Genomic DNA, 18,760 nt, shown 5'->3' on the forward strand with positions numbered 1-18,760 from the left:
TACTCTTCTCTTTACCAGTGATGCTCTGAGTATTTGCAACCTTGCAGCTGTGCATTAACCATTTCCTGCCTGTAAAAGAAACCATTCTTCTGCCTCCCCCCTCCCCCCGCCTGTGCTGTTGGTTGCAGTGTGGCAGAGAGGGAGGCGCTCTGCTGTATAAATGTTTTATCCTCTGCTGAGTTGTCACTGAGTAGCCAGCCATGAGTGCACACTGCAGCCATCTTAATCACGTTTCCAGTGCAGCTGAGGCAAGTGCAGCTTCAAAATGGCTGCCGAAGTGCTGCTGACTGCAGCAGCTTAGCTTGGCTGCATGCAAATGAGCAGAGCTGCTGGCGTCACATGCTCCAGAGTTTAGAGGTAAGCACCAGCTCTGCTTCGCTGAGAAACAACTTCCAGTTTTGTTTTATGCTTCTTAGAATATTTTGTATATAAATACTGTCATTTGTTTTTTTTTCTAAAGAAGTTGTTTGGTTTGGTTTGGTTTTGGGGAGGGGGATTGCTGGGTGTTGTTGTTTGGGGGTTTTGTGTGTGTGGTTTGGTGGTTTGGTTTTTTTAATGGGTGTGGGTTTGGGTTGGTGAATTTTTTTTTTCCCTTCTTGTTTTCCTCCCCTCTCACTGAATTAATAAAAGTCATAGTTACAGAGCAGATTAGGTGGGACAGGAGAGGTCAAAGGTCATACCCATATGGCCTCCTAATCAAATGATTCCATTTTGGTTTCCTTCCTTACTATGCTAGAAGAGCTCTGGCTAAATGCTGCTCTTTCTCAAAAGCTCCCTGTATATTTTAACTCAAAGTTAAACTCATCGCAAACTTTGTTACATTTCTGTAGCCAAGTGGTTAGATTTTGCGTTTTATTGTTGTATTTCCAACATGGAACTTTTTCCATTGGTAGATAAGAACTACAAATCTTATGTAAATACACTAAAATAATTAGGTAAACATTAGAGCTAGCAGTTGTTTGCTGCTCAAGAGTAACACTGCTACAAATTCTGCAGAACATAACGTCAAGGTTTCATACCAGCAGTGTGCCCGGGTGGCCAAGAGAGCCAACGGCATCCTGGCCTGCATGAGGAACAGTGTGGCCAGCAGGACAAGGGAGGTTATTCTTTGCCTGTGCTGGTCAGGCCACACCATGAGTCCTGTGTCCAGTTCTGGGCTCCTCAATTCAAAAGAGATGTTGAGGTACTGGAAGGTGTCTAGAGAAGAGCGATAAAGCTGGTGAGGGGCCTGGAGCACAGCCCTGTGAGGAGAGGCTGAGGGAGCTGGAGGTGTGCAGGCTGAGGAGGCTCAGGGCAGAACTCATTGCTGTCTACAACTACCTGGAGGGAGACTGTAGCCAGGTGGGGGTTGGTCTCTTCTCCCAGACAACCAGCAACAGAACAAGGGGACACAGTCTCAGGTTGTGCCAGAGTAGGTATAGGCTGGATGTTAGGAGGAAGTTCTTCACAGAGAGAGTGATTTGCCATTGGAATGGGCTGCCCAGGGAGGTGGTGGAGGCACCATCCCTGGAGGTGTTCAATAAAAGCCTGGATGAGGCACTTAGTGCCATGGTCTAGTTGACTGGATAGGGCTGGGTGCCAGGTTGGACTGGATGATGTTGGAGGTCTCTTTCAACCTGGTTGATTCTAATTCCATGGTAAATTATCCTTATATTTATTTGGTGTACCTTAACAGGAATCAGAGGTTCCAAGTGATAGGTGTTTTACATGGCCTAGCATTTTTCTGTGTGGTATTCTTGGTAATGGCCTAGCCATCTGTCATGCTCAATGCTTGTTGAAAGGTAGTTGGTCGATGTTAATGTCTAGGGATGTGAAGGTGGGAGAAAAGCAGTGCTCAGCTTTTTTCCATTGCGGAGGGCAATGATAGAAAAAGTATTTTTCCTCGCAACTCATTCTCTTGCTTTGTCCCAAATACTTGGCTAAAGCCTTTATGAGATCTTAATCTGGATAGGAGTTAATTTGTGAGTAATTAAATAGGGAGTTAAAGTTCTCCAGAAACTCATCAGGAGCAGCAGAAGAGCTGGATAACTCAACAGGATGTAGTTCATAGTATTTTCCTGTCTTAAGTTCAACTTACATGCCAAGGATGTGAAAGGCAGCACTAAGCACCTAAAAGTTCCTCAGTGCTTTTTCCATATTAATTTGGTGGTTTTAGCATAGTCCGTAGCAAAGCACTTGATTAAATTAATTTTTCACTAGATTTCTGTAAATTGGCTTCTACATTTAATGAAAGTACACCTTTTATGAAGAAACTAAGTATTCTGGGCAGGCAGTGTACATCAGGTTCTCAGGAGACATGGTTTCTCCATACCTAAGTGTGCATTTGATATGAATAAAGAAATAACCACCAACAGACCACAGAATTTTCAGCTCTGGTTCATTGCTGTGTTCAGCTAACTGTAAATTTGTGAGTGGTTATAGGAGATTTCTATTTAGGATAAAAGATTAGTGACAGGAATAATGCAAATATGAGGTCACAGATGCTGATGAAATGCCAGCAGCTAGGTAGTTTTGTTGTCTTATTGCTAGTGAAGTTTTTGTTTAGTGAATTTAATATGGATTTTATTTCACAGTGGGTTTTCTTGATTGTGTAAGATAGTTAAGATCCTGAAAACATTTGGGCACTTAAAAAGGTCTGGAAACAACAAGTTCTACTTAAATGCATTTATCTTGATGAAATGTGAAGCTTTGTCTTACAATCACCTCATCTAATGAATGCAGATTAATGTTGTGAGATTTCCTACTTTGCATGCCCAAAATAACAATCTTCTGATGTTCTTCAAGACCTCAGTTTTATAAATGGTGACTGAGGTTTGTGGATTAGTCAGATATGATTCTTAATTCCAGATCTTAATAACTCATATTGTTCAAAGCCAGCAGAAACCATTCTTTACAGTGAGGTCACTGTAGTCGCCAAGTTTGCCATCATTGAAGTGGCTAAGTTTTGTCTAAAACCTACTTGATCATACACATCCTGTGGTGGTTTTGTTGTTGTCTTTTTTTGTTTGGGTTGGTGTTTTGTTTTTTAAGAGCATATGAAAATGTCATAAAACAGCAAGCACACAAAAATTGTCAAGTATTATTCGTTCTGTCGGTTTGGAATTTTTTTGCTAACCTCCTTCTTTAATGGGATCATGGAAAGAAAAAGTAGGGTGTTTTCTGATGTTCTCCACATGTATTGCATTAAAAGATTCTCTGCCTATGGCCATCATTCATACAGCCCTTTTTGTGCCTTTTATTGCTTATGTTTTTTTCTTGAGAGCTAAGCAAAATTATTCCCATTTTACAGAAGAGGCTCAGAGAGGTTGCCAGAGTTCAGAGGAGAGCTCCTGTCTCAGTGTATTTACTTTGCTCTGCATCAGGTTGTTTTGAAAGCAGTATCATTCATGGAAGTGCTGTACAAAATGACTGGTCCAGCAGAGAGCTGTAGCATTTCGTTCTAAGAGCTGGGTGAATGGAGTGCTTTAGGATTTGGTTGGTTTGGATTTTGGGTTGGGTGGTTTTGGTTTTTTTTTGCTTGGTTGGTTTTCTGTTTTCTTTTTTCTGTCCTGAATTGGGTGTTGGAATACACAAAGTATGGTAGGCTTTGAAGCCTATGTTGCACATGGAACAGATAACCTGTTTCAAGAAGCCCAAGTACACTAACGCATGTTGTACCAGTAGTACTGGTAGCTGACAGAATGATCTGTTCTCTGTTCCTTCCCATCATGTAATTATTTGTTCTTTAGTAGGGAACAAGAAAATTAATCACAAGATTGATCTGCTCTTCAATGGGTGCATAAAAAAAAAAAAGAGAGAAAAAGGCTACTATAGAATACATAAACTACATGTCCATGATTTAAATCAGAAATAGTTGTGTATAATGAATTAACAACTTCCACTGAATTGGTTGTTATACATTTTTAATGCAATATTCACTGTCAGACTCTGCTCAATGTTCTTGTGTCTGCATTTTCTCCCTTTCTGAAACCTGCTGCATTCTAGAACAATTAGCTTTGTACTGCTGGTAGGTAAACTGGAATGGTAGGCTGCCAGAAATGAACTAACAGGATGTCAGTCTCAAATACATGTGACTTTCAAAGAGAAATACCCAACAGTATCTTATTCTGAAGGAGCAGATAGATTCACTTTTTTAAAAAGGTTTTTTTTTCTAGGGTTTGGAGATTTTTTTTGTTGTGGTGGTGTTGAGTTTGGGGTTTTTTTACAAATGGGCTTTTATTCTAAGAAAATGATTCTATTTTCATTTGTGCTCACAACTATTGGGGTAGCTTTTCATTACTAAATCATGCTTGCTTGGAGCCATTCTAACATGGCTTGATTATTTTTTGCAATCCTCTTAAAATTTGGAATTGTCTCAATTTTCACAGCTGCATCTTCTGTTTTGGTAGATATTAGGGGAGCAAACAATTCCAGGCAGGACTCAAAACAAAATGGAATGGATTGCCGAATTAACGCAATGCATGCAAATGACTTTCAAACAGCTGACATGTTTGATTCTCTAGGAACAAGAAATGGTTACCAACCACTTTGGAACTGTTTTGAATTTTAATTGCTTAATCATATTATGACTATTATTAAACAGTTAAATTGGACCTTTATTTTTAGCTGTAAACCTTATTATGTCTTTCTGAAGAATGTAATGCCTTAAAAGAATTAAGAGTATGGCAATTGTTAATTTGTTTTTTTTCTGCATGATTTTGATTTGAAGGTTAAGATATATCAGTTTTGCAGCATTTGTTTAGTAAATGACAGAATTTTTCATGTAAATTTAAGTCAGAAAAATGTGCTTTTAGTAAAACTGCTAAGGAGTCAAACTAAGTATTTTCCCTTTCTAAAAAAAAGAGTGCAATATTAGATTCTGATTCTGCCTGGAAGCTACACATCTGAGACACTTTGTCACTGCTTTTCTTCAGTGGAAGAGCATATACTAGTGTTGTCCCTCCCCCCACCCCCTTTCCCTTTCCTGCTCTCTCTGCTTCTGCTGTTGGTATAAGCTTCTGCTGTAAAATACCTTGAAATAAACCACACCAGCTAAGGTAATGGATTGATGGACAGTCCTCTACTTCATAAATGAACGTGATTTTTCTGTGCCTTTCAAAGACCAATGTGGGGAAAAAAAACCTGGGAACTACCAAACTTCTCATTGACTCTTCTATGAATAATTTGGTCTGTTTCATGCTTTGAAGAAGTCGGAGGGGAAGAGGTTTTCTGGACTCTGTGTATGTCGACAGCCTCTTCATTTTCTTTTGCTCTGTGGTGGTTGGTTGTTTGTTTTTATATCAAGCTACTAGTGACAGATTTCATCATGGTATGTTGTTGGGTTTATTACTGTTACTACAGACAAACCTTGCTTTTTGTACCTGTTTTGAGATGAATCAACTGACAGTTAAAATTTGAGGATGTTGTCTTTTACTATGTATCAACTGAAACCATACAGATAATAGTAATTATTTGGCATGCAACTGGCCTTGTTACTTTTGACTGCTCATTAATGTCTCTTCTGATCAGTCTAGAGAACGGTATGCATGTTGAGGAGTCCTGTAAACTGGGTTTGAGATGGTAAAGGGGCAAAAGCTCTAGAGTGTTTCCACTGGCTGCATGCTAAACATGAGAAAGGCTTTTTCTGTCGTGACAGTCACCGGATAATATGACTGAGTATGCTATTGTGGAGTTTCCCACGTTAGACAGACTGTGGCATTTAAACAAAGCAGGGCAGGCAAAACAACCCACCAAAAACCCCGCAAAACGGACACCCACAAACCTCCCCCTACACACAAAAAACTAAACCTACTCCACTCCTTACAAGCCTCCTCCTCAGTCCCCCTAACCTCCCCTCCCCCCCCAAAAAAAAGTCCACAACCAACCAACCAAACCCCACCACAAAACAACAACAAAATAAAGGGGGTGGGAGGGATGTGAACCCGACCAAACGAAAAGAAACAACATCTAAATACTCCCTTTTGGAAGCAGCTGAAGTGTTCCCCGTGCCAGATGTCAGGGTGGGCTGCCCAGCTCCGTACCTGCCGGGCAGGCAGTGCTGCCGTTGGGCTGGGGCGCAGCGAGCCCACCAGCTCGATAAGCCCCTAGCTCCCAGGCAGCCCCCTGTGCCCTGTGTAACTGAGCTGGTGCCTTTCTGACTGCTAAGCCTCCTCATCTGCCTCACCGCGCAAACGTATGGCGTTTCACAACAAGCCTTATCATAGCTAGTGGTGCAAGAAGCTGCAGAGGGGAGGGTTCAGCCGAGGGAGTGGGGGTGACTATGCCGGAACGTTCTGGAAGCGGGGTGGTGCCTCCCCCAGACGGCAGATGGAGAGCTCTCGCCCTCGGGGCTGCCGGCAAGTTCTGGCTGGGACTGCCGTGAGCGGGTTGGAGCCCAGAATAGCAAATGCTCCAAGTAAAGGCTCTTATTTTGCATTGTCTGTTTCAGTGTGGTGAGAGCCATACTATTATTCTGGCACTTGTGCACACGGCTGTAAACCAGGGACTGGGGAGGGCGTGGAGGGAAAGAGGTGGAGGAGGACAACTGGAGGACTGCTCTGTATGTGCGAAACAAAAGGGTTTGGGTTTTTTTGTTGGTGTTTTTTTGTTTGGGTGTTTTTTTGTTGGCTTTTTCTGAAGCAGCATTGGTGCCCTTTATTTTTAACATCAGAGGCTGTTCATCTGATGATTCATTCTGGAAGTGACAGCAGCATCACTGAAAGTTGTGTTCTGCTTAGTGCTTAAATGTACTAACATATACAGACTGAAAGTAAGATTAAAAAAATACACATGACATAAGAGCAAATGTACTAACATATACAGACTGAAAGTAAGATTAAAAAAATACACATGACATAAGAGCAACATCAGATCATTTGTATAGCAGACGACTGTCGTTTTAATCATCATGTGGCAGTCATTCTGGAAAAATAAGTATTTTTTTCCCTTGCATATCACTTTCAATACAATAGCTGAGAAGTGTTACAATCAATTAAAGAGTACTGTGCATTAGTAAATACTTTCAGACGCAAAAGGTGTCCGTCTTACATTACAGATGACCAATTTGTGTTGTGCTCAGATAATCTAGAACTGACCATACACTCACAGTGGAAGAGGAGACACAATTTGATTATCTATAACCTTGACACTGGTAGTATTCTAAAGAGGAACAATGCAGGAAACTACCCATGGTGAAAAGCAGGCTCTTCGCATCCTGGGGTGCTCTGCCTTTTCCTGCTGGAATGACAAAGCCTCACTGTCTGTTGCTTTCCTTTTCAACTAAATGGTGTCAGTTTGCAATTAAAGCAGTGTGCCTAAATGTGTAGCTACCTAGACATTAATGTGGATGTAACTTGATGTTATTTATAGTTTCACAAATTCATGTTTGTAGTTAATATAAGTAGTGTATTCATTTGAGTGGTTTCATCTTCTTTAAGAGTTATTTAGAGGGCAGAAAAGGAGTGGAAAATAGGTATTGGTGAATGTTTCATTATTTACATGGATGCATTTACTATTTAATCAATAGTAGCATCTCTCTTCCCCCTCCCCCTCCCAAATTACAATGACTTAGAATTGGCATTTACAAAATCTAATTTATTAATGCAGTTGAACTTTGACTGGAAAGAAAATAATAGAGAATAAACTATTTGAAGTCAGAGCAAAACCGAAATCCAAACTTCTACCTCTACCTGTCACTGTACCTTTTAGGTACTTGTAAAATCCATAGCTCTGGATGAGAGATTTTTATTCTTCATTTGCCTGATGAAGAAATACTAAATGTGAAGCGGAAACAGCAAGTTTAGTGGTGAGGTATGTTACCTGTCACCATTAGGTTAAAAATGTATCTGCCCTACTTGGAGCTGATACCTTTTGGTAGGCTGTGAAATAATTGAAATACAAGTTTAGAAGCTGGTTGTTAAACTGTCAGTTTAAGAAAAGGTGGTTGCTGAGCAATGAATATAGCACCGAAAAAATAGGTATTTGGATTGCAACAGAGCACCCACCAGAATTGCTGTGAGCAGTGCAGGCTGTAGCATCCTGCTGGGAACAGGTTTCAAGGTGGAATTTTACAGAGACTATTGTCAGTTTTCATTTGTACAAACAGCAAGAGCAGAACTTGACTTCTGTGGCTCTGGATTATTAGTAAGCAAATAACTAGACCATCTACCCTAGAACCCGTAGTCTCACGGGGGCAGGGGGAGGCTGCGCTCAGCAGTATCTTGCTGCAATTTAGTCTTGAGATGAGGCCCCTTTATGTAAATTTTCACTGGCGCCAGCTAGCTGTAACTGCAGTCTGGCTCCGCGTCTGCAGCAGCGAACATGTGTCATGGATTTCTGCTGTGCACGGATTGCGGGAGCACTCCGGTTTCTGGACAGAAAGAGCTGCACTGATTAATGTGAAAGGCTGTACAAAGGCACAGAAGTGTAGTTAGGTTGCTAGTGAGTGAAGATGCTGAGGAAATTTCAGGTTTTCTTTTAGTGTATTCCCTTACACTGTGCTTGTTGGTACTACTGTGTGGTATGTGGGAGGTACTTAACTGCACATAGTTGCTGCAGTGCTAATAGTTGGCAGCACGGAAGGCAGTACAGAGTCTGACTAGAGGCACTTGTAGTTGCAACGTTGCCTTGAAGGCTGTGCAATGCTCAGTGAGCTGCAGGGGCACTCCTGACACGTTCAGCCACTTGTGTGGAAAAGTGGGAGTTCCAGCAGGCTTTAACAAGCAGATACAGGCTACTAGCCGAGAGGTACAACAGCAGAGCTCAGGCTGGCTAGGAAATAGTGTTCATGCTGCTATGTAAACAAAATAAGATCTTAGTATCAAGATGGCTGACCTGGAAGTCTACTTGTAGCTCCTGCTACGCAAATGAGCTACATGTCAGTGGCTTACTCAGAGGAGGAAGCTCATTTTGCACGTGCCAGGTAAGAGAAGCAACTCATTTTCTGCATTAATGTTTAAGAGGCCTTTGAAGTTGCCCATCCCCCCGCTTTGGCATAATGCCAGGAATGACATTTAAATATGAGGCATTTCCTGGGAAGCCCAGAAGTCAGTTGTTCTTGCTGCAATTATTTTTGGGTTGCTGTTGTTAACTAATAATAATTATGAAATATTTACTTCAGTAAATCTGGGGACTATAAAAAAAAAAATTGGAAATTTGAGTATGTAGTTTTTGCTGTTAATGTTACTGGGTTTGTTTAGTTCAAACCTGCTGTTTTGCTGCTGTGTTATTTTTGTCTCTACAGTGACACTAGTTGATGTACATGGAGGCTAAACAATACTATGAGCTTACCCCTGAAAAGTGTGCAGAATTAAGAAGGTTGAATCCATCAGTGGTGTTTTACTTATTTCATGGCATTATGAAGAAAATTCATTATCCTGGCTGTAGTTTCAATTATCTCCTTTTTGAGATGACAAAGTATTGGACACTGAACTGTTTTTCATGTATCATTTAGTATAAATGCACAGGCTCAAATGCATTTTTGTAAGTTTGAAAAAGCTGTATTTCTAAATAAGGAAACAGATAAGGATATTAATTTATCTGATCAACCCCCTCAGAAGACAATAAACGTGCCTTAAAGCAGCAAATTGTGACAAAATGACAGTATTGCTAATTGCATAATGTGTTGTGGTTATGCATATAGTGCATGAAATGACTGCGTGGGGCAGATGCGCTAGTTCTGCACAAATTTATCTGCTTTGTTTCCATTCTACAAGTGAAAGATGTTGTGACATTGTGGAAAAGGGAGATAGCAAAAGAAAATTGCTCGATATGGCAAGACCCTGAGCAAGAGAAGAGAGATTATTGTGGAGATGCCTGAACAGGCCAAGGAAAACATGGTCACTTAAAGGCAGACAGAAGCTCAAGATAGGGATGTGGTAATGGCAGTAGACAGGCCTGGTCCTGAAGGAAGAATGAGATTCATCAGAGAGAATAAAACTAAAAATGCAGGAGGGAAAACCAGGCAAGTAGATTACTTGAACTTAATGGTAGTAACAGGGACTAAAAGTACTGGAACCGTTCTCAAAGAGACTGTGAATTAAGGCCAGCTGAGGTGATGTAAACTATTACTGGTTAATATTGAGGAGGAGAGAATTCACTGATAATAGAGAAAAGTATACTTCTATATTGACATGGCCAAGTAAAATGTTGCATGACAGCAACCTGGGCCAAATGAGTCCTTTTTTTGTACATATTTAATTTAAAATCTTTTATATATATATATATATATTTAGTGATAATGTAAGGTTTTATATGGGACATGATTTTGCTTGTCATTTAGAAGTCTGGTTATAGTCATGTCCAGACTTTAAAAAGTGCAGAAACGGTGTATAGGGATGTGAGCATGCAAGAAAATGTGAAAGTAGATAGGTGGTGGATTAGCCCAAATAGATTATTGTAGAAACCACAATTAACAACTACAAAGGTTGTCTGCAAAGGGAGAAATCAAAGAAAATTAGTCTTGCTTTCTCTGAGATGTGAAGGAAGCAATTCAGGGCCCCTCCCTCCTTTTCTCTAAACTCAAGGACAGTAGTGCAGAAATGGCCTTGAGTGGGGCATTAAAAATGTAGAAACTGATAAAAAGAAACAAAGTGTTTCTGAGAGAAAACTGGGAGTAGTAAAGCAATGGATAACAAAGGTGAAATTGTTAACAATTGAGAAATAATTCAAATATGAATGTAGGTGACAATGGTCACGTGATTCATAGAGAAAAAATAGTAAATATTTGGGGTTGGGTTTTTTAGGTGGAAATGAGATATCTGGCAGGTGAATTAAGTATTTAACATCTAGAAGTTGCAAGGAAAGTATCAAAGAGTCCATAACAGGCATTTCTTAACAAAGGCTATAATGGCAGGTATCTATAATCTGTGCTCAAGAATTTTAAAGTAATTGGCTGAGAATATGTTTTATCAAGATATTCCTCCCAATATCTCAAAATAGAAGAGAAATTCCAGAAGGTCTTAAAAACTTATTTAGATAGGTCAGACAGGATAACCTAAAGAATTATTTAACCTTGCATCAGTCCTGGTGACAAATAATGGAGAGACAACTTAGCGACATAATAAACATGAAAAAAAATATTATTAGAATATTATTATACAAAATACTCTTTTTGTTGTTGTGCATTACAGTGTCATGCAGATTGGTATTTCTCACCAGACATTGGTTTGGATCTGCCATAATTATTTCTATTGCAATTGTGCAAGTTTTGAGAAGAAGTCATTTGGGTCAGAATCCATTTGCTGTCAGAATCATCAAGAAGGCTTATCCAGATAAAGTGACTTCAGCATCTGTGCAAACTGTGAGCAGTGTAAACCTGAGCTAATACTGTGAACACAAGCCCACAATACCATTGTTGCAATGTGGAACCTAATGCTTTAAACTTTAGCATAAGCAGATTAGGTCTACCCAAAAACACGATGACCAGATAGAATTCTACAGCTGTTGCACAAATAAGTTGTTGCTATGCCATTCTTGTCCCCTAGATGTCTAGTTTTGCTCTCTCCTTTTTTTGGTTTCAGTACTTCTCTGCTTTTACAGACTGGTGCATCCTTCCTAGTGAAGTTCTGCCCTTGGCATGTGGAAACTTTGAAATCTCCAGGCCTTTTGCCTTTGCCATACCTGAATCTAGTGTAAATCTTCACACAGCCACTTGCTGACAGATGCTGAGAATGCATTTGACTACTTAGAGCTGAGTATATGCGCTGTGTGCTTCGTCTTTTCTTTACTGCTTGGGTAACCTGAAAGTTCATGAAGCCTTTGCAGTATGATGGATCTTTGTGAGAAATTGGAGCCCCCTTCCTGTGGAACCTCAGAGAGGTGTTGCCTGAACAGGATGGTTATGCAAGCATCTGAGCATTTCAACTTAATATTTCGTGCAAGTGCCTTTTTGCCTGGCCTGGTTATTGATTACCTTTCTGAGAAGTGAGACTTTCAGAAGGGAAGGAAAGAAAAAACAGATGAAGAAAATAGTTGTTTCTAGAATGCCCTTTGGTGCCAAATGTTCTGTTATTTTTTAGGATTTGGTTCTTGGCAGGAGGCATCAGTGCTTCTGTGCCGCATTTTGACCATTCTGCCACACATATGACTTTGAGGCAGTGAAATGAATCACACGTATGTAATCTCTTGATGCCCATCTTAAGGCATGTTTTAGGTGTTGTGCAGGTTTATATTCAAGAATATCTTCTAGGATGGTCAGACTACAGACATGTATCACTCCTAAGCAAGTAGTGGTGTGGAAAGGACTAGGAGATGCTGCTTCAGACAAAGAAACTGCTTTTCTTTCCTGCAGCCTGTCTTGTGCTATTTCATAATTATTATTGGCACCTTCCTCAACCAGAATTGGAGGGGCAAGGTTACCAAGACACATATGTATGTATGTATTTCAAAGCTTAAAACAGATTTCCTTGCCTCAGAGTAATTCTTAGATGTACATGGAGTTCTTCTCTGTTACTGTATGGTGTGTGTACATATTCTGGACAATGCAAGTAGTCTCCTCCTGTTCTTCTCAGATAATGCAGGAGAGCAGAATTTTTTCATGGCAAATTGATTGTTTGGGTTTGTTGCTTTATCACAGGGGTGCTGCAAGCACCATGCTTTTTTCAAATGTACATCAGCTTGCTGTACTTGCAGTACTTCTACTATGGTCTCTTAGCTTAGATACTGGGAAGCTTTAGGCAATGAAAGAACAGAAAATTAACAGAAGACATTTGAAGATGAGATTTTTGGAGTGCTGCTGTGGTAGATCTCATCCCATGTAGTTTCTCTGTTTTTCTCAATTGACTTGGTAAGTCAAAGAAAGCAGAGTTAGTCATGTTGTTTAAAACACATGTAATTGCTGTGTTAACTTGCCTACTATGGAAGACCAGTTCTTTACATGGTGTTGAATTGCTTTTATGTATTTAACCAATCTACTTCCTCTATAGTTGTGATGGCATAGGGGAGATAGTCTGCTCCAGAGGCTCAGCAGCTTGAGTCCAAATCTTTGGATAAAATGGTGGCAGAGTGTGTGGGGTGTGTGTGTAGCTGTTAGTTGGAGGAGAAGGGGATGGAGAGTTATGGAAGGCATTTCTGTAGTTCATACTGGGTGTTCATTAAGTGAGATCACTAAGGAATTATTCTAAAGTTTGGGGGTTTGTGTGATATTTTTTCCACCTTAATCTTATTTTGAAGGTTTTGCTTAATTTTTCTGAGCTCTAGAATCAAGTATATTAGGTACATGTATTTGGTATGAAAAGAGTCTGAACCAAAACTCTATGGTAAAAGTTTTCTCAGCTCTTGATTTTCATTATGAAAAAAACCCACAAACATTGCAATGTCCAAGAACCGTTTAATTGAATATTGGATTGTGCCAAGGCTTGCAGAGGTGAATCAGTTAAGAACAATCAGAACTTCTCTGTTCACTGGAAGCTAAATCCATTCTCTGGAGTATGTCTGTCATGTCAGGGATCAATTGTTTCTTGTGCAGTTTCCACTGGAGTTGTACAAGATTTTTAAAGAAGCTAGTAACAGCTTCCAAAGAAAATGTATGAGAAAGATTGTCAAGTATTCATCCAGTTCAATAGCTTCTGCTACCCATTTCCTCAGTGTCCTATTATTTAAAGAAATTCTTACCTAGGAAGGTCCCATTGTGACAATATGACCTGGGTTAATAGTCACCTTTTGGGTACATAAATAAGGTAAGTTTTATAATCACAAATACATATAGGCTTAGAAGAGAGTTGGTCACACATATGGAATCATCAGGAGAGTCTGGGCTTAGTCTGCAAAATTATCAGCCGGTACATACAAGCAGCAAGCAGAGAGGCATTGTGGCTTTCTGGTTCAGCAGGCGAAAGTCAGCCTGTGAAGGAGCAACTTGTAGACTATTATTTTTGACATTAAAGGAGAAATAATTCCTGGAAGTGCAAGCTGATCTCATTTGAGGCCTGAAGCTTCTTATTCCAAAAGGCAGAAATCTTCATTTGTCAGATGGAACATCTCTGCAGTCTTCCTTTTTATTTTGCATTTCTGTCACCTAAGAAAATGTGCAGCCTACTATGTTCAAGAGGAAGCATCAAGAGGATATTTTACCTATAATTTTTTTTCTACTTTCTTCAAGGACCTTTGTCTGAGAAATTGAGAAAATGCAAAGGTAGATTCCTTCTTGGCTTAGAGAAATGATGCCTTCAGACTACAGATTTTAATTCCATTTGCTTATGTTTAGAAGTCCACTTGCCTTTGTAATATTAACAAAAAGCTATGATTCACAGAAAATATTTCAGATTCTTCATACTAGGGATTTGCTACAGGTATGGCTGCTGGCATTTGATAGTCTTACAACACAGAAGATAAAGCAAGATACTCAGCAGCTAGAGCACAATGTTCATAAAGGCTGGTGACTGAAATCAAGTCTTGAAAGGGAGCTGTGTGAATATGAATTTGCAAGAGAAGATACCACTGAGGGTATACTCAAGATTGCTGTACTTACTCCTGCAGTTGGGTGGAGCAGTATGCCAGAACTCAGAAGTCCTCTGCAAAGGCACCTCCATGAAATTTTTTTAGAGTGGATTGTATCTACAGCATAGTGCTAGAATGTCATCTGCAAGCATCCTTTGAAACTTTGTCCTGTCAAATGGATGAAGAAACAATGCATGCAACATACAGATTCTTCACCCGTATTAAGGCATTTGGGATGGACACTTCCAGCTGGAGATGGGCAGATGGTATCATGTTTTAAAACAATATAATTTCTTTCTGCCTGAAGATGCTTAAGAATGTTCTGGGAAATAAGGCCATCTAATCCATTTGCCAGACAATTCCACTTGGGCATGAGAGTTCAACTACTGGCAGTGTAACAGCAGTGGGTTTTATGACCCATATAAAGGGAAGAATCAAGTCCTTGTTCTTTCAGAGAGCCATTATGCCTGGATTTTGAAACAAAGTAGGATTCTGAGACTGCTACTTTCAGGAGATTGCTCAGAAATGTCTCTAAAACATCTTTCTTTCTTGAAAGCTACAGTTCATGTGTGTGTCTTCACACAAAAGACTGGGAAACAAAAAAAAATATGTTGTAATTGACTTAAAATTGGTCATGCACTTTCTATACACAGAAACTTACCAGTTCGTTCTCAGTATTTGCCTCCTTGCTATGGTCTGGCAGCATATCCACCAGAAAGTTCTGCTCCACGTCCTGAGCTAGACTTACCTAATCTAAGAAATGAAAACAGAAACACACTTTCTTTGTGGTGTTTCCTTTGTCAAGTCGATACTGATCTGAAATAATCTATGACTTTCATTTTTGATAGTGACATAAAGAACCTAGCCAACACCTTTTCTATTAATATCAATTCATGACAAGGTGCAATAGCTGGATTACTTCTGGGTAATTTTTTTTCCTTACTCTGCATTCTTGAGATACCAGGTTTATCATCTAATTCAGGTAACTAAGTATCTGCTTTTTTTCTTGCTTAGTTTAAGGCTGTGATTTGAAGGGCAGTTGCCTGAAGTGTATGCATGATTCCACTTAGTTTTTGTTATCCTCTTCTCTTTCTTACACAATCCTTACTCAACTCAAAGGGAAATGTGACAGCATACAGTCCATGCAACAGAACTCTTACTACAAAACAGGAATACTTCATAGTGCTTAACTATTACTTGGTATGGTCAGGAGAGAGTTTATGAGAATGTGACTCTGCGTCTGAACGCCGACTGAACTATTTCAGTTGGTGCTGCATAGCAGTGGTTTTGCTTATTCTGGAAAACTCACTGCCTTTTAAAAATACTGTATTTACAGGGTGCAGAGTAACCATGTAGGCCACAAGGTGCTGTCCTGTAAGGTACTTTTTGGTAGCAAGCCTGTGGGTTACATGACAGTCTGTGTGGGCTGTCAAGGAGCAATTACCTCCTAGCAGTACTACCCATGAAAATGTGTTGACTGCATGGACTTTTGCAGTTCATTTTCTGCTGGCCACTGTGGAATCTGCTGCTTGAACCTGGCCTATTGGGAGAGTCACTGAAGGTTGTTTAGATTGGCCCTTTTTTTGGTAAGATGGAAGGAAGTACATGCATAGGCGAGTGTCTGGTATTTGAGAGAGCTTAATCTTCTTTATAGAACATTTGTATTCCAAGAGTAAAATAAATCTAGATAGTATGCTAACTGCTGTGTGGTGTGATTTTTTTACTACTACTGTTACTATGAAAATCTCTACTTTCTTTTCTCACATTAAGTGGAGAATCTAGAAAAGGCAACACAGTCTCTGAAACTCAGTGGGGTTTCTGTAGCACTACAATGGCTATTTCTTGCTGCATGCGAGTATTCAAAGACATTTTATCTGCAGAAGATATGCATAGATGTTCAGAAAATTATCAGAGGAAAGCAACTTTTTCTATTTTACTGCCTCTGAATTTTAATGGTTTCATGTGCAGATCTGGGGGAAAGTCTTTATGGGAGAGGATCACCAAAATGGAATTGTATTGGCAGAGTCCTGTATATAAAGAAAAAGCACTCACTGGTTCCTGAAAAATCTGTTTGGTTTAATTTCATGAAACCATTTTCTAAAGCTCACTTTTTAATTTGGTATCTGTTGTTATGTAATCACTGCGTTACAGATATTTAGAAAATGAGAGGAATGAGATGGGGTTATTAAAAGAGCATTAGGTTCCACTGACTATTCCCAAATGGCAATGTCAAAAATGAGATGAAACTAAGAGATGTTGCTTAGCAACTCCGGTAGTCTCTGGTGGCTACAGATGAATGCTGTAAAGACTCACAGCAACAGTGTTGCTGTAAAAAGAGTCTCTTTGAGGAAGGGTGTCTAAAGAAACTAGTTTTCCTCATGAAATTCAAGAGTTTCTTCCTCATTCTGGTAAACCTTCAAACTACCCTTATCAAGGGAGGGAAATGACAACCATCAGTTAAAGCAAGTGTGCAAACGAATGCTTTCTTAGTGGCAAAGAACACTTTCTATCACATAGTTTGGCGGTATAATTTGTATTGTACTAGCAATATGCTGTAGTCTAATTGATAGAATCAGAATCAACCAGGTTGGAAGAGACCTCCAAGATCATCCAGTCCAACCTATCCCCCAGCCCTATCCAGTCAACTAGACCATGGCACTAAATGAGGCAAGGTTATACTGAATGAGTTGTGTGTAGGCTATAGTAGCAGAACTGGGGGGGGAATATCATTATATCTAAGGATAGATTGTTTTCAATATATATTTTGATTTGTTTGGGTTTTTGATGTTTCAGTGTGTGACCCTTGCAGTGTTCTCTGCTGTCAATTTATTCAGCTGCACTGTGCACTCTTGCAGAAGTTCTGCAAACCCTGCTTGGGTTCATTCCTTCTCCTGCCTTAGTGTAAACATGTTGAAATGTAACTTCTTAAGCAACTTGTGAACCATTTTGAACATAATTCTGAAATGAAATTTTACAAGTCAAAGATGAGTAAATAGGATGCAAAAGCTGAAACCTATTATGAAGGCATAGTCTAAATCTGCAGCAATTTTAACAATACACAACAAGTTTAGTAGCTGTGGATTGCACTTGTATTCTTCAAGTTTGTCCTTCATTGAGTGGCTCATGTTAGAAGAGACCTTGAAAGATCATCTGGCCTAACCTTCCTTGAGGACAGGAGCCTAGATGAGATTAAATCCCTGTCCTATTGCATTTTGAAATCCCCAATGCTGGAGGATTTTACCACATCCCTGGGGAGGTCATTCCAGTACAAAAGTTTGAGGTGCAGTGTGAGTAGTATCTTGGGTCATTTTTCTTAGAAGTCTTTACAGGTTTGAGAGATGAGGCTTAGTAGCACATAAAGAAAAATAATTGTCTGTCCATTGACCCACGAAAACTTAATCTGCTGCTGTACACTTAACATTTACTGGGATAAATAAATCTCACTCTGTTGTATGCTTGGTAAAATTAAGAAAATGACTGCCATAGAAATGTATTAGAGCAACTGGTAAAAACGTGAATTTGTGGTTAAAAACAACTACCTGCATTATCTAGGATTCTTAGTATATTAGTATACAGTAGGCTGCCAGCACTGAAAACATGCGTTTTGATTTTTCTCTTCTATCTAGTAATTAATAACGTATTAGATTGGCAAGTTTGGTTTTCAGTTCCCATCCTTCCCAATATTGGTTCATTTTTGAAAACATTTCACCTCTGTTTCATGGGTAATTGATGTGTGGGCAGAGGGACACAGTTACTAGTAAAATTTATTAGCGGGAACTAACATCTATGGAGTAAGATATCTTTCCTTAAGGGAAGATATTTGTGTTCTAACAGTAAGTATGGGCAATAAAGGTTCAGTGAATTGTAGCTTTTACCAGAAACTGGGTTTGTGGGTTTGTTTGGGTTTTAGGTAATTTGTCTTGTTTTTTCTTCAAATGTTACTTTTTCATATTTCTGTTCAAATTTTTGTCTCCTCTTTAACCTTTCTATTTATGATTTCTGGTTTTGTGTGAGTGTTTTGTTTGGGTTTATTTTTGATCCCGTTTTGACGAGTTACTTGAAAGTTATCAACCACTGTCAGTGGTTACTTGTTGACCATCTTTGGCTACTTTTCTTTCTCTGCATATTTAATTGTGACAGTCTTGTAGAAAATACATTTTTTTACATATTAGAGGCGCTTCTTTAGGTATACATCTTATGTATTATGGTGGTTTTCAGGCAAAGGTCTGGATTAGCCGTGTGTTCTGTGTGCACTGAGTGATGTTCTCAGCCATTTCGCTACATTGGCTTTCATCTGCTTTTAATCAGTTTATGAAACAGTAACCTGGGGGCAGATGTGAGGAGT

General features: G+C 39.5%; 1 protein-coding gene across 4 annotated transcripts in view; it reads left to right on the forward strand.

The window, feature by feature from the left end:
• The window catches only part of ATF7IP (activating transcription factor 7 interacting protein), a 73,600-nt gene that overhangs the window by 10,375 nt on the left and 44,465 nt on the right, over nt 1-18,760 (forward strand). The window contains exon 1 of one of the 4 annotated variants that reach the window (XM_064155093.1): nt 8,701-8,899. The exons of the other annotated variants lie outside the window; for them this stretch is intronic. Coding sequence (XP_064011163.1) covers nt 8,844-8,899 — 56 coding nt within the window. The 5' untranslated portion in view covers nt 8,701-8,843. Of the gene's footprint in view, nt 1-8,700; nt 8,900-18,760 lie in introns of those variants that run through there. 4 annotated transcript variants of the gene reach the window in all.

This window comes from Pogoniulus pusillus, chromosome 15, assembly GCF_015220805.1.
Source record: "Pogoniulus pusillus isolate bPogPus1 chromosome 15, bPogPus1.pri, whole genome shotgun sequence".
Lineage (NCBI taxonomy): Eukaryota > Metazoa > Chordata > Aves > Piciformes > Lybiidae > Pogoniulus > Pogoniulus pusillus.